The sequence below is a fragment of the Tyto alba genome, unplaced genomic scaffold (genome assembly GCF_018691265.1).
Source record: "Tyto alba isolate M040663 unplaced genomic scaffold, T.alba_DEE_v4.0 Super-Scaffold_27, whole genome shotgun sequence".
Lineage (NCBI taxonomy): Eukaryota > Metazoa > Chordata > Aves > Strigiformes > Tytonidae > Tyto > Tyto alba.
In genome coordinates, this window is record NW_024881301.1 from 14,101,081 (window position 1) to 14,118,046 (window position 16,966).

Consider the following 16,966-nt stretch of genomic DNA (forward strand, 5'->3'; position numbering starts at 1 on the left):
TGAATCTGGACCAGTGCCTTTAAGCACATGTGGCAAGTACAAATATTTTGCAAAAAGCAGTGACAGGGAGTACGTAGGTGGATTATTTCATGCTTTTCAGCCACAAGATGCCCCTTTTGCTCTTCAAAAATCCAGCTAGCTCAGTTTTTCTGATACAGATAAATACTGTGCTCTTAAAGAAATGCAAGTCATAATGTAAGACTATATTTGTCATGCTTCTGTCATCAGAACCATTGAACTAATGCAAATTGGTGATAGTTGGAAAGCACAGTATTTGTATAATTTCACAGTGGGTTGTTGAATATACACTGCAGAAATTAAATGCTTTGCCGTGCAAGTCTGAATTATTTGCTCACTGAAAATATATACAAACACACGTTCCAAAACTTAGAAAACAATGCAAAGACTGAGATTCAAAATAAAAGCAATAGATTCAGCAAACAAAATAAAGGCAGATTTAAAATTAAAATAAGGAAACTGATGATGCTAACAACAGGAAACAAAGAGAATAAAATTAATTAAAAACAAACATATAAAAAATACTTGCAGATATGTAAGGAATATTGCACTGGGGCGAAGCAATACCCATTCCATTCTGAGCAAATCTAGTATTAACTGTCACGTGCAACAAGCAATATAATGTCATTACATTTATCTTAATACTTACATGAAAAACTTGAAGGGAATCAAACTGAACCACACAGTATCTTGTTTTTAAATATAACTTAGCACAAAGATTGTATAGCCCTGGCAAAGCCTGTAGGTTCTTTCTTTTTCTGAAGGGATGAGAATAATTTTGTTTTCCATGACATCTGCACAGACACTGCTAATATTGCTGCTTCTTGTGTGGGAAGTTTTCTGTGGATGCTGCAGGTTAAAATGAGCAGTGTGCTTACCCAGCCTGCTACGCCTTATCTCATCGGGTGAGACTGGACGTAACTTTCTCTCTGCCTTGATTTCCTCCAGTATTCTTTCATGAAGGCTGCGTGGCCGTGGTGGGGTTGGTTTCAGTTTTCTTGCCGACGCCTCGGGATATAAAGATAGTCATATTTACATAAAACAGTGCTCCCTTGAAAGTAGATTTCACAGTTTTTTGTAAAAAAATGTGGAATGTTGTGATATGATTTTACATGCACTCATTTATAAAACTCACATAAATTGGAAATAAGTTTTTAGTTTTCCCCAATTCATCATGATTTCCCAGAGATAAAAGGCTGCTGGCAATAACAGCTATCAATTGGTAGGTGCAAGATATTACACACTGTTCTTTTAAGAGATCACGTTCTATATATGGAAGACAGTATTTTTGAAAGCACATGTCAGAAAACATAATACTTAACCTATTCCCTGGACACAAACATGCTTTAAAGATCCACATTTTTGTTAGGAATGAAGCCCACTGGATTACATACAGGATTTAATGGAGGTCGCGATCGGATGAAATCCAGGATTATTTCATGGGCACTCTTTTTTAATCGTGGTGGAATGTCACCGTTGACCTGAAAAGGAGAAAGTAAAATACATATTTCCGGGTTTTGCATTCATATTCAAGCAGATGATGAGATCAGCTGAAAACTCACAACAACCCTGACAGAGCTTGCACTGTTCTGACACCTGCAGCAGATGTAAACCCCCACCAGTCCTGAGCAGGGCAATAATCCATATGCAGAGCACAGGCAAGCAAAAACGTCGGTAACAGCTTTTCAGCTTTGCAGACAGCTGCACAATAACCACAACTGCAGCAGCTTTAATCAGCAATACTTGGGATTTTGAAATGATGAAATCAAACGTCAAGGCTGCAGTTGTGTCTATGGGAGAACGCAGACGAAGAAAGTATCTTGCGTGGAGGAAAAGTTGCCAACACCATTTTTGAGAACAACTGTTTGAACCATTACACAGTCTCTAATACCCCATTCTTAGCCTCTGAGAGAACATGGATGCTCTTTAAGGCCGCAGTTTTCTGGATCTCCTTACCAACTCCCAAGCACTGATGTGAAAGCAGAGATAAATCTGGCACAATCACCAATGACTTGCTTGTAGCATTGGATGAAAAACATGTTCTCCTTGTTTTTTTATCTCTGCTGCTCTGGCCATGCAGAGGTGCCAGCAGAAGGAGAGGGAAGCCCTGAACATGATTTCACAGCTACCTCTTCACCTGCACTTTAAAGATTACTCAAGTGTAAAATGAAGTTTGTTAATATGTCTAGAAAGTGAATCACTAGAATGCCATGGCAGGCCACTGGAAGTAGAGGAAGTGAGTTTCCTCAAAGTAAATCACAGATTTCTGTAGAAGAAGGGCTGGGTGAGGGTTGTTTGCTTGTTTGTGTTTTCTCCAAAGAGACAGACATTACTATCTCTGATATCTCATTTAGACATAAAACCATATAAAAGACATCTCAGGAAAGAGTCAGTAATTCACTTTATGTACTGGATATAAAAGAAGGCAATGGGAGTTTTGCTATCATATGAAGAATTTATGAATTGTAAGATGGGAGTAAGTGTCTGGGTTTGCTTAAAAAAATCCACCTCAGGTTCAGTCTTTATACAGCACAGTGCCCAAGCACACAGTCAGGAATGAGAGAACATCTTATGCCATACATCCTCCTGATACCTTCTGTTACCACACAGTAGGTGGCTATCAGCCCTGTCTTCCAATTTGACAAGAATTCCTCTGATACTATATTTCTTAGACCAAGTGTCCCAGATTTCAGCACCTTTTTCTTTTTTAAGGGTCAGTTGGCTCATTTTTCTTTGGGAGGCTCTATTCATATAGGCTCTGTAGCCAGAAAATAAAGACACAGCTCTGGTTTGTCAAATCACATGCACTTTTGCTAACCAGAAGGAATGCTGCAGTCAGAAAAATGGGTTTAAATGCCCATAAGATCACCTGAATATGATCCCTAATTGAACTTCACTAATGCCATGCAGCTTCTGAGTAAGCTCTGCTCACCTCAGACATGCCATGTTCCCAGGCTGAGGCAGAGCAACAGCCTCCCAGAGAAGATTCATCCCTTCCCTGATAAGGAAGTGGATGCAGAGCCCCTCCTAGAAAACACTTCATTGCTTTCCTGGGTACTCTTTCTGGAGGTATCCTACCCCAGACATGGTCTAAATTCTATTTGTTTCCCCAACCCACCCCCTTAGCTTCCTCAGAGTGAATTTCATATAGCTTGGCAGAGAATACCAAGCTGCTAAACTCTGCGAGATACATCACCTTCCTAAAAATAGTGCAGAAAAATTAAAATTGAAAAGGTTTATTTTAAACGGTGATTTGACATTTTATGATGATGAGAATATTATTTTAAGTAGTGTGATTGACTACTTCTGTTTAAAGACTGAGCAATTTTTTGAGGCCAGCATGCTTTGCAGGATTGTTAATGAAATGAGAAGTCTCTGTTCCCCAAGTTACTGTTCATCAGATGTCAAAGTTGATAGCTGAAGTTGAGAGTTATCACCATCAGAACAGCCATTTTGTAAACTGATAATCTCTGTTCCAGCCTTGGGGAACAACCTTCTGCATGACAATAGGAAATAAATAATACATGGCTCTGAGCCTTTCACCTCAGAGCACTTTACGCCTTGACAATACCACCAGGGTATAATTAGTATCAGTATTCCCATTTGATTGGAAAAGGAGAACCCTAAGATTTGCCTAAGTGATTTTCCACAGGATACACAGGGAGCTGGTGGCAAAGCAAGTGGATGTTTTGCAGCCAACAAGCAAGAGCAGGAGTGCTGGTGGCACAACCTCCCTTCTCGTACTCGGCGCCCAAACAAGATACTGAGATGAAAGACACTGAAGGGAAGCTTTTAGCCTCTCTGTCCGCACTAGATCTATTCCTTTACTCAAACTAACTCTCTCTGTAACGAGCAATTTCACATGCATCTTTTACTTCTATTTGAAATTCATGGCTCCTGATTGAAGTCTAAATCAGAGATATCTTGCACAGCTGCAGCCACGATACATGCAGGTAGAAAAAAAAATCACAATTAACATTTTTTTTTTTTTTCACATACCAGATTGGCCCTAACTGCAAACTAGTATTTAAATAAATACTTCTAAACACTGTAAAACTATCCTTAGTGTTCATGTGTGTAAAACTGCTTTTGTTCAGCAGTATGCATTAAAACTGACAGTGGGGGAAAGCATAACTAATTAGAAAACTCAACCAGAAATTTAGAGATCTAAACAGCTAACGCACAGAAAAATTACCATTTAATCATCTACTTACTCACAACCTGCTACCATCACATTTTCATATATAAATATGGATTTGCAGTTAAAAAATAACTGCAAATGGTACTTAGTAACCTTTGGCTGAAGCCTCAGCTTTAAAAATGGTAATCCCTGACAATAAGTACTTTGCACATGACTTTTGCAAAAAATAGATCACTTATCATTGACATTCAATTATCTCAGCCATTTATTTGTCTCACTGTAAAAGGTGACAGCATTAAGTAGGAAAGCACTATTTCTAAATAACAGGCAACGTGAAACTGATATTGTTTTGTACTATCTAGAAATTTTCATTTAAAATGAAATTGCATGGACACTGAAACAAAGCATTCTACATAATTTTCAGAACAGCTCATGATAAAGTTCTGTTGTGAATTAAAGCATGATAAGCACATAAATATTTGCCACCTTTCAGTATGCAGACAGTACAGTGCTTTTGTTAGCATAGGTTTTACACAGTGTGCATTTGACAGCACACAGCAAGCTCAAGCAGCAGTGTCCAAGAGTGAAGTGCTTCGGTACTTCACATCATAAGCCACTGTATCCACACTGCTGTTCCTGCACGTCTATTATAGATGCAAGTTTATGATACCACATGATAACTGTAGCACTTACACAGAGTCACTCCTTCTTTGGATACCCCTAAAGCATGGTTAGGAACTGTAAAGCCCACTGCTTTACTTAGGATGACTCCTAAACTTCTGCAGAAACGTGTGACAAAGGCAGAAAATGAACAAGGATAGCTCCCCACTTAAAAACAGCTAAATACTTAGTAAAGCTAAGTTAGACCTGTGCATAAGAGAATAACAGCCTATACAATGCCCAGCTGGACAAACTGGTTAAAGTCTTTTCCTCACATTCTCTATGTCCAGCTTGAAACATCTGAAATCTGCTTATGAAAATACTGTCCGTGCATAGCTGTTATTGCAATTTAATGACAGTACTGTAAGATGCTAAATACTGTAAAGAAATAAATATTTGTTTTGTTAAAAATACCCAAACAACCATGCCACAGAATTCTCAGATTAGACACACAAATTACTGGATATTTTTGATAATAGCTTCAACCTATATGCCAAAATTTCCCTTTCGCAACATTGCCAAGATAATACCATTGCATCACAGGTATTTGTGATGAGCTTGAATATGAACACAAGAGCACCATTATTTATGAAAAATTTAACTGTTATGCAATGTAATGCTGAGTTGGGATACTACACAAGAGGTACCTTACAGCCATGCATTGCTCTATTCCAGCCCGAATCAGGTCAGTAAGTAACATAAGAGTTATTAGCTACTGTTCAATAAGCACTGCTCAAGAAATATAGTGAATGGTGACCATCTTGGAGAGGGGAGGTGGGCAGGAAAGACAGTTAATTGTGAATCAGTGTGGAATTAAAAACTGTAGCTTAACACATATGCGTAACAAAGAAAAATTAAGCCTGTAGGAGTAATTTAATTCTTGAATTTCCCCATTACCAAGTGTTGACTCTACCAATGTTCATAATTCTTAACAGCTTGGGAGTGCTCCACAGGAGAAAAATGCTATTACATCTCTCCAGGTAGACATTTAAGGATTATAAAATGCCAGAATGAAAGTTATCTTGTTCCCACAACAACCACAGAAACAAGGATTCCTTCATCAGGATAGCGCGATGACAAATTTAAAATTATTTTCATATACACTGAAATAGAAATGCCAATGTCACTGAAACTAATGAAACCAATTATTTACAAAAAGCCCAGAGTTTGACATTTTACATCTTCAATTGAATATTTGCACTATGAGAGAAGACAGGTGAGAACAGACAGCTCCAGTTACTGGCATCTGTTAACTCAACACTTTTGATAGTCTGAAACACCAGAACAGTTCCTATGTCATGCACCCAATAGGAACATCTGTTCCTTTCCTAATTTCTACTCAGTGTACTGAGCAGTCAGGGACAGATCAAGCTATTCTTTTAAACACACCATTATATTAATAAGAAGAACAGTAAAGACTTCAGATTGCATCTCACTTAATTAAAAAATTTACTTAACTTCATTATCATTGGTAGCAGATGCATTTTCACAAGCTACCAAGCCTAAAAATACCACCTATAAATTTAAAGCAAAAATTGCTTTCAATAAAAATTTCGCCAAGCGTCCATTTCGACTGATAGAAAGAAACATAATCCATCTTTCCCGGTCTGCCTTAAAGTTCAGATTTAGAATTCTCGTCCTTTTCTCAAGAACCACAGCAGTTTTCTCTGATGGGAATATATACATTCGGCTTTGATCCATGACGGTCAGCTAAAAGATGCTGTATTTATGCAACCTAACTGAACTTCTAATTCTATGCGAATCCTTTAGGCTCCACACATTTCATGTCAAGCTGTACTCAGTACTGTGCAAGCTTTGCACATTCTTCAAGCAGACTCTGCAGCAGAACCCCAGTTACTGAATTTAAGATTTCTAATAAGGAAGAAGTTCTTTTTCTAACACGTCATTAACAGTTGTCAGACTAAACCAGCAATTTCGTCACAGTCAGCCCTACAGGTACTGTACCTGCAGCTGACTGTAATCCCAATTGATGTTTATGCCCAGAGGTCACTTTGGACCACATCCCTAGTAGACAAGGTATCAAGACAAAAATAAATGCTTGCAGGGATTTCATATACAGAGAGAGTCTGGATGAGCAGAGGAGCAGCTGCGCCTCCAAGACCTACCATATAATGAAGAAAATCTCTTCTGAAGAGGAAGGAGCTTGCTCAGCAGAAGATGAATTAAAGGCAAGTCAAAGCAAAATTAGATGACCCAGGGGTTCCTATTCAAACAAAACTACTATCCTGATTGCATACAGTAATCAAGGTCCTGAGGGGACTATTCCTCTTTTGCAGTGGGTAGTAGGAACACTTAGCACAGTTCTCTGAATTGTTAGCAGAAAGACAGATAACATCATTACCTGGGTATGTATTTTACCCTATTGATTTAACATTTAAGCAACATCTGCTGCAGAAAATAAATACAATCTGATAGTCTAAAACCAGATCTTGATTAGGAAAGTACTTTCAGCTCATACATAAAAGTCATTTATACTTGAAACAGAACTAATTTATTTGCTCCCCATGTAGTTGTTCCAATTTTTTCCTCCTTTATTCTTTTTTATAATGATCTCTGATAGAACAAACTACACGCTTTCCATCTCTCTCATACCGCCCCCACCAGAATTTTTCTGGTGGAATCACGGCTTCCTCACTAACAAAGGTTGTGTGAGATTTTGTCAGGAAAGCAAATACATTTGGACACTGAATATTCTAAGAGAATGCTTCCCACTGTAACTAACAACAGGCAAAGATAAGTAAGCATGAGGCATAAATGTTGACAGTGACCAAATACATGCCTCTGACAAAGGCATTTAAAATGTCCTATTAAGGATAAGGAGTCCTTTAGAGCAGTTGCTAGCTTATCAGGAAGAACATCTTAATGTTGAACACAATATAAACCAAAAGGAAAGAAAGAACAAGGAGACACCACTATGTATCAATTGGGTTCTGGTAAGAGTGCCTCAAGTCAATCTTACATGCGCCTTTTTGAGTATCTAGGAGGACTAGATCCATCAACGCTCTCCAGCTTGCTTTGGCATATTGTCTTGAATTGAAAGCAGCAATAGGATATGCTCAAAATAATTAAGCTCAACTTGTACAAATTGAAGATTTAAAATTTTTTACATAGAGTATTCCTTGAAAATTCATAACAGATCATGGTAACATAAGTTGTCAAACAGTGTAATATAGATAGTAGGTAATATAAGTTTTCAACCACTGTAGGTTTTCCTTTCCCATCACAGTATCTATCACTCATATAACAACACGGTAGCATTTTACATTCTGGAATTTCAGAAATTATGTTGTAACTCAAAATAACTTCAGTAAGAAAAGTCTAAAGCAATCTCTTAGTGGAAAGTGTGACAGGACTTTTGATGTGACTCTTAAGGTTATCATAAAACCAACACAAGTCATTTGTTCAAGCACAGATATGTAGGTATGTCTTTCAGAATTTTACATGCCTGCCATATGGAAAACAAAACACACAATATTTGTTGGTTTAATGTTTTTCCCCTCGGTGTACTATGTAAATTTAAGAGGCCATGAACCTTACTATCTACATTAAATCATAATTTCAAGGTTCTCCAGAAAAAAAAAAAGTAAAGAAGATAAAAAAGGAAAAGAACATTTCAAATTTCACAAATTCTAGTGATTCTCTTGACTTACCATGACCTTCCTTAAGGTATAGCGTTTGGATCTAATATCATCCATCAGCATTTCATAGGGTGTGAGCTGATATTCTATTGGGAGTGGGTTGTACTGACGCTCTTGAACTTTCTTAAGTTTAACACCATTACGTAAATCTCGCATCACTTGTACCCAAAAACGAGCCTGAAGAGAAAAGAGAGAGAAATTTTATTTGATACCTTACCCTTGAATACCACCTCAGATTAAACCAAAATTGTTCATTCTCCTTTCAGGACACCACCAAATATGTACAGCTGTACTATTTTATTTTTAGCACATCAACCAAAACCCATTTTATTTTATATGAGCCTACTTTTAACCCTCATGAACGTAACAAAACTTTGCTGCAACTCAACAGGACTGTGGAGTCTCAAGTGATGTTCATCTTCAAGATAACACAGAAAAAGGATTTGAAATTCTCTTACCATACATCTATATTTTCATGTCAAGTATACTGCAAGCACGACAGTAAAGTTTATAGAATTATAGCTAATACAGTGTGAAATAAAACAGTGATTGAATCTGAAACTTTGTTTCCCTTGGGCCCGGAACTTGCTTGCAAATTGTCCCAGCAGTTGTTCTTCAAATAGAAATTTTGGAATGGACTCCAAATCCTAAGGTCTAGCAATATCCTCTCTGTACTCAACTTCCTTTTGCTCTGCCTGTAAGAGCGCCACACACCAACACCTCCCTCTCATCCTCTGGGCAGCAAGAGTGGCTGGAGAGGAGGAAGAAGTGGTGGACAGAAGATTGGGAGATTGAAATCAAATACTTTTAAGAACCTCTTAATATTCCTCTATGAGCTGACAAAAATAGTAACTAGAAAATAAAACAAGCTACCTCTGTTAAGAGTTTCTCTGTAGTATTTTTCTTTCACCATTGGAGAAGCTCAGATGGTGGCTCTGCCTACTGCCTGGCTGTCCCTTTGAAGGGCAGTCAGCATGCTACCTATCTAAATATGCAGTCTTTTTAAATTGCAAGAGCTTCTCCATGAGAACAGTATAAAGAAAAAATGTAATGCTTGGATACTTGTATTGTTTCATCTGTCCGCAAAGGAAGGTTGAGACTCTATTTGGTTCTAACTTGTCATGAGTTACTAATAATTCATATGTTAAAAAAAAAACCCCAACAAATACTGATTTTAACACGAACCAAACAACTTTAGGTAAGCATTATAAAGAAATATAAACTACTAGTAATGACGCTGAATTACTATTCAGTTGTTGTCTTACCCAGTCAGCATTTTTTAAGTCATCAAGATCTGTGCTGGATTCATCACTTGCCTCTTTGTCCATTTCTTGAATCTTCTTCAGATTCTGACAATGAAAAGTAAATGAGTCAATAAATTAATAGTGGCATTACTCTCAAATAAAACTGAAGCTTAATTTTTGATATCTGTTGAATTATGTTGTCTGGGTATTCCACCGAATGTTTTATGACTTCAATAGTAATACTGTAAAAGTAACTTGAAATACTATTTGAATATATTTCTCTTAATTGAAAAGTGAACCTTAAAAGCTGGAAAAAAAAAATCTTAAGCTTTGAGTATGAAGGTATTTCAGATAATAGCATGTCAGAGGAAAAACTATATATAGAAATTTTAATAATCCTAAAATTGGGCTATACACAGAAAAAAACCCAACCATCTAGCAGGTCTGTTAAGAAGCAATAACACAGAAGACACTACCAAATTGGTAAGGATCCCATTCATACCAAAATTACTGTTATTTGTTGAATTCAAGACAGCTAATTTTTGTAGAAGGAAAAATTCCTAGGAAGTTAGTTGTGAGAAGAAACAAACTATGAGAAATCCTTTGAACTGAACAGTGACAGATTATATATTGAAATTTAACATTCTGTATAATATGGTTATAGATTCTGAAATCTTAGTAATAAAATCATGTAAGGAAAAGAAATGGATCTTTCAAAGGTAAAAACTGCTAATTATGAACAAGATCAGATCATGCAAATATGGAAAAGGTTGTCTGCAAAGGGGCAAAAAAAAAAGCTTTCATACTAGCAGGAATATGAAAAATTATTAAACATTACAGCAGATCAAAGAATATGCAAGCTTGCACATGGAAAAGTGCAAGAGAAAAATTTAAAAGGCTGTGGCTTTACAGAAATTATATTATACATATAAACAACTGTACATTCGAATTGTTATTTTTTTGTTTACTTCTGTATTGAAATATTCTGAAATCAGCAGTACAAACAAATTCGCAATACTCCATTCTACTTTTAGAGACAGTTTTCCAGGAAATCTTTAACAATGTTTAATTTGATTTGTTTTTTAAGTACTCACTAATGTATTCAAAACAGATAGTTAAATCCTCTGCTAATTACTTGTTTATTTTGAGACTAAAGCAACAGGTAAGAGGTCTAACAGATGTATTTATTTACCAAAAATGTTTTTCTCACTTTTAAGCATGTACGGTCTTCCTTCCGTGAAACTGAACAAACAGTCTCAATCTAACTTTTGAGCTTCCCAGAAAACTTAAAAATAAGTGTATTTTGTAAAAAAAAATTTTCCTGGAAGTAGTTCCAAAACTGCCAACATTTCAGTGGAAGAAGTGGAAGCACTGGAAGAGTGCTTAACTTGCACATTTAACAGAGTTCCTACCAAATCTGGTTATAGAGATGGACACATGAGTCAGCCACCACAGAGCATTTGGAAAGAGAGCAGATGGGTTGTTATTTTGTTTAAGTAACACACTTGCTTTCATATTGAAGAAGAAATACTACCATTGCCCTATAAAAATAAAATACATAGTTTACAGGAAGACTTTACAAAACCCCATAAATGACCAACACTACAAAAGCAAATATATCACGGGACAGTGCAGGAACGTTTTGGCATGACTTGCAGTATCACCACAGGATACCCAATTGGGAAAGAATGTCTTTATGGAAACTCATGTTAGTGTTGTTGCTATCGTCAGCAGTCAGTCTGGCACTGACAGGCAATCATCCTTTTCCAAGGGAAAAAAAAGAAAAATGGAAAGAATGAGCAACATAAAGGCCTCGCTTACGTGCATTTTGCTGTCCAGGGTTTCTTTTCTGTATCATACATTTGCAGTAATCCTTTCAAATGCAGTATCTTTGAACTGTAAGTTACTTGATTTCTTGCAAACTGCTGACAATTATTGATAAAATGCAAAATATAAAATAATTCTGATACTTTATCCTTTTCCTCTTTGTAATCAAAAATCTAACTTCAGTAAATGAGCTCACAACTGTCAGATGTGCTCCTCCTTTCCATACTGGAAGATACACATCAATTTTTTAAAAATTAACATGTTCCAGATGCTTAACCTTTACTATGACTGTTCAACAAGATTTGCAGCAATTACCCATCTCAGCAACCATGTTGCCTACCATACAGTTTAGTGGGCTGGTTTATGCCCAAAGGCTGATGCCTTTGACTGACATAAATATTCCATGAACCTAAAAAGATTACAACCTGTTTCTCTTAACAGCAGAAAAGAAGGGGAAAAAAACCCAAACAACTGAACAGCTGAAAGATCTTCCAAATAAGGCAACCATCTAATTAGTTTTTTGGAACATAGCTAGAGGGGGAGTTTCTACCTGAGAAAGCACAGGTGTAAGTGATGCTGGCTACCATGCACTGGAGAGTTGAAAGAGCAAAACCTGCCAGCCAAGAGGTAAGTCTCTCGAAGTGCAGTTTTATGATACAAATGAACTGATAGAGGCACAGGCTACTGTCAAAGCCGGGCTGCTATTACTCCCCCTCCCAGTGCTGAGTGCTCCGGCTGCTGCCCTCGTACCAGCACAGACACCTACTTTGCAGGGATAGTCCATTCCCCTCCCCGGCACTTGGCTCAGACCCCTAAATACAGCTCACCATGCAGTTAGTGGAGAACAGTAGAAAGGAAAGGAATTTCCATCATGATGTAAATTAGAAAGCTTCAGAGGATTGGGGAGAAAAAGAAACAGCAAGTGCTCTATCCTTGCAGCCAGTGCTTTGGAAGGCTTCTTCAACTCTTCTCCACCTCTCAGGTGTTTCTTAGGAAGGAATAAATTCGCTGTGACAAATTATTATGTTTAAACTTCTAGACTAAATGTAATCGTATCACTTCCCTGAAGCACCCCCAACCAGCCTCAGTGGGTTTCACATCTGTTTCAATCATAAATTACGAAAACCAACACACTTACAGTACAGGAGAGCATTTGTCAGAACTTAACTGTGATCCAAAACCTGCAAGCAACCTCAGCTGCTGTAGCCACTTGTACTTACCCTTGGGACAATGGCTTAATAAAAGCTATTACAGTATAATAAATACATGGTCTTGATGGGTTTCCATTTCAGAAAGCAGAAACGTCTCAAAAGGGTTTTTCTAAGTGATCCCAGAACCTCAGACCCATACCACAGACCTGAATCACCTATTACAGCCTGGGCATTCATTCAGGAAATAAGGGTTGGAAGTGTAGGAAGCGAGTGTTTCAACAGCTTTGGCTTTTTTTAAGCCATTACAGCATTTGGCTGTATTTTTTTAAAAAAATGCATTTTGTGACAAAAGCTAGTAATAAAAATATCAAATGTCTTCAAACATCTTGCTGCACTATTAAAAGCAGGCAGTTGATTTGCTGCTGCTGCATGTCCCACATTTGAGTCGCTCTCTTCTGTACTTGCTGACAGATGGGAGTTTATATAAGACACTTGTCAGCACAATGTCAAAGACTCGCTTCCACAAAATGCTCTCTAAAATGCAACATTTTAATGAAGATGATATTCTCTAGAATCCAGATCTGGATTTTGCCTTTCACCAATTGCAGAACACAGTCTACTGCAGCTCCCAGTTTATAGTTGTAACCAGGAATCATTTGTTTGATGATGCAAGTAATTCTTATGCTGCTATCTGTGAAACTAATAAAATATTATTGGACTTCTAGGCTCAATTGAAAAATATAGAATCTGCACATCAGGGAAAAACTATCAGCTATCCAACCTGGGTTTAAATTCCAAGGGCTAGGCCAGCAGCATTGTTCTATTTATGTGAAAAGACCCAAACCCCATTTAATTCAAACATGGGAATAGAATCAGTTAAATCACTCCCTGAAAACCTCTCAAGTGGGTATCAGACAAAGGTCATATATAGTGGTATGGGTCAACACACTTTACTCAGCTCTGGAAAGGGCAGTAGCCACCACACTGCTCATCATAACTATTTAAGAGGCAAAAACCCCCCAAACCAAACCAAGTGTATGTAACACTGAGTGACAGTGCCTGCGTCACTTAAAGAAAAAAAACAATCCCTGTCCCACTACCCCCCCTCAAAAAAAACAAAAAAAAAAAAAAACAAAAAACAATCCCAAAACAGCAGTTCTTTCCCTTATTCAAGCTCCTAAATTGAGAGATCAAACAGATCACCGCGGGGATGCAAGCCTGATGGCAACACAGTTTCAAATGTGGACTCACTGGAAGCCTGGAAGTGTAGGCAAAAGTGAAGTTATAAGCAGAAATACTCCTGAATCAATTTCTTACTCCAGTTGTGCTTTCTGAAAATCCAAACAGCAGGGTGTTTAACAGTTTTCACAGTCACGAGATTATTAACAGTAACTTGGCTAATGACCATATTTCCAAAATAAGTTAGCCATTAACATTGTTTAGGTACCTATTAACTACCTCCATTATCATATTTTGTATAAATAATACAGCAGTACAGCCATGTCAAACGGAAAGTAAAAGTTGTCTTTTTTAATTAACTGTTCTCCAATTTAGTCTTTGCATGGCATGAAACTAGGAAAAAAAGAAAGGAACAATTACATTTCTACTCATGTACTTAATTAGAATTTGTATGTTTACATTTTCATACAGATCAGATTGAAATACATCCAGGCAGACTGCAAGATTTATGTTTTTACATCAGAAAGAACAGAAATTAAAGGCAATATAATTTAAAAGAACAGTACAAAGATGACAGATTGGAAGCTCTATCTGTATTGTACCGAAAACTTAATTACAAGGCATAGTGTGGATAATGAAATTATGGACGATTTCTGGATGAACATGGATTTTCACTGTAATCAAAGATGTACACAATTATAAAAATATAAAAAGTATTAATTAGTTTGTAAGGAATATTAATCTTGATGCTTTAGGATGTATATCAATCTAAAAATTTTTGAGATATCAGTCAAACCTACTGCAGCAGATCAAGACACATCTGCCTAATGGACACTTCTTGTATTTTATGCTGGCCAGCATCACACGGTGTCTTTTAGCACCAGCTGTGCCAGTTGTGGAGTTTATCACCCCCTGTCCACTCACAAACGCTTAGCTCTGCTGCAGTCTGGCATCACCATTTACTGGTACCACTCACAGATTCACAGAGTGGTTGAGGCTGGAAGGGACCTTTGGAGTAGAGCCAGCCCAGCCCCCCCTACTCAAGCAGGGCCACTCAGGGCCAGTTGCTCAAGACCGTTTTCAAGCAGCTTCTGAATGTCTCCAAGGATGGAGCCTCCACAGCCTCCCTGGGCAACCTGTGCCAGTGCTCAGTCACCCTCACAGTAAAAAAGTGTTTCCTGCTGTTCAGAGGGAACCTCCTGCGTTTCAGTGTGTGCCCGCTGGCTCTCGCCCTGTCACTGGGCACCGCTGGAAAGAGCCTGACTCTGTCCTCTCTGCACCCACCTCTCAGGTATTTATAAACATTGGTGAGATCCCCCTGAGCCTTCTCTTCTCCAGGCTGAACAGACTCAGCCCTCTCAGCCTTTCCTCACAGGAGAGATGCTCCAGCCCTTCAACATCTTCCTCACCCTTCACTGAACTCTCTCCAGTATGTTCATGTCTCTCTTGTAGTGAGGAGCCCACAGCTAGAGCCAACATTCCAGGTGTGGTCTCACCAGTGCTGAGCAGAGGGGAAGGATCACCTCCCTCAACCCGCAGGCAGTATTTCTCCCAGTGCAGCCTAGGAGACTGTAAGGCTTCTTTGGAAGAAGGGCACATTGCTGGCTCACTCAGCCGGTAAGTGCACGTGGAGCATTAACTCCAGTAGAAGGCAAGACTGGGCAGTAACAGGGAGCTGAAAGAGAACTAGGGCGCATATTCCCTCAATAAAGCAGGTCCACAATGTAGATAGTGGACCAGGTGGACCCCGGTCCAATCCAGAACAGCAATTTCTGCATTCCTATGCTTGCTTAGTCTCTCCCTGTCTCTCTCAGACACACTTGATGCCATTTCTGAGCAACATGCATGACCTTTTCAGATACTCCACAGCAGGAACACTTGCTTTATCTCAAGGACATTGCTTGTTTGCGCCTACAGTTCTGTCTATGGCTAGGTCCCAACAAAGGTGATCTCAATGACTTTAGGATGATCCTGAAAAAGATGAATCTTTTTTTTTCTACGAGGTCCATTTTTAGCATATATTTAAACTATCTTCCCCCTCACCACACACACATACATTTCCTCCACCTTGTTGACCCATTTTTCCCCACACACAATCAAAAACAAAGGGAGATTACTCCTTTTTGTGGAATTTTCCTATCGCAATTTTAAAAGCTCACTGCTTGAGATGAGAAACAAGCTGTACTCCATTTCTGTTATCAGCTGTAGATGCTTAAACAGCAGGACAAGAGTGAGGAGATCTTGGCCCATCAAAAGATCACTTCTGGGTGGCAGCAGATGGTACCCGGGGCAGATCTGCAGGGCTGATCTTTTGGGCACCTTTCAGAGAGCCTGAGCAGCATACAGATGCTGCCAGCAAGCTGAAAAAACACTCCAGTAAACTTGCTAAAAGAACTTCAGTTTGAAAAAAGATACAAAGTCAGATTAGTGAACTGAACTTCAACCCTAACTGTGGAGTTGCTGCTGCTATTCCACAGAAATACCTATTTTTTACTACTGTTACTCTATTTATTATTTTTTTTATTATTATTGCGATATTGGTATCACACCTTCTCAACTCTGACTTGAGTCCTGCCCTGTGCATCTACTACATTAAACATTTAATTCTCTTTAAGAATGGAAGTACCATCTCCCTGTCTGCAAGTCAGCTTTACTGCTGACCTTTCATTCACAAGGAATCAGACTGGAAATAAAAACCACAGGGCAACAAGTACGTGACAAAGCACCTAAAACATTTTATTTGACATCCACTGAGATGCCCTGAACAGCTCACTCATTGCTTCATCATTCTGATTAACGCACTCACCCAAATGCATGCCGGTAAAACCCTGTTTGAAACTATGCTCCGTTTGTTACGTGACAGTGATATTCACATGACGGACTGGGGAGCACATGACTACTCAGTTTATTTATTAGTAACAAAACATATTACAACCCTACAGGCCTATCCAACCTGCCTCCTGATTTATCCCTCATGAAATTCTGTAACTTTCAAAATCCTGACAAGTGTTTATAGTGCCAAATTGAAAAAAGCATCACAACAATATTTTTCTGCCTCTTTCACAGTTTATTTCCCTTCTAAACTTG

At 38.3% G+C, this 16,966-nt stretch overlaps 1 protein-coding gene across 4 annotated transcripts in view; it reads right to left on the minus strand.

The window, feature by feature from the left end:
* Positions 1–16,966, minus strand: part of SPIRE1 (spire type actin nucleation factor 1) — a 129,021-nt gene that overhangs the window by 27,099 nt on the left and 84,956 nt on the right. For all 4 annotated transcript variants that reach the window (XM_042798047.1, XM_042798046.1, XM_042798049.1 and 1 more), the window contains exons 5-8: positions 9,744–9,827; positions 8,491–8,655; positions 1,413–1,499; positions 897–1,026 (exon numbers count right to left, since the gene is read on the minus strand). In XM_042798047.1, the coding sequence (XP_042653981.1) occupies positions 897–1,026; positions 1,413–1,499; positions 8,491–8,655; positions 9,744–9,827 (466 nt within the window). The remainder of the gene's footprint in view (positions 1–896; positions 1,027–1,412; positions 1,500–8,490; positions 8,656–9,743; positions 9,828–16,966) is intronic.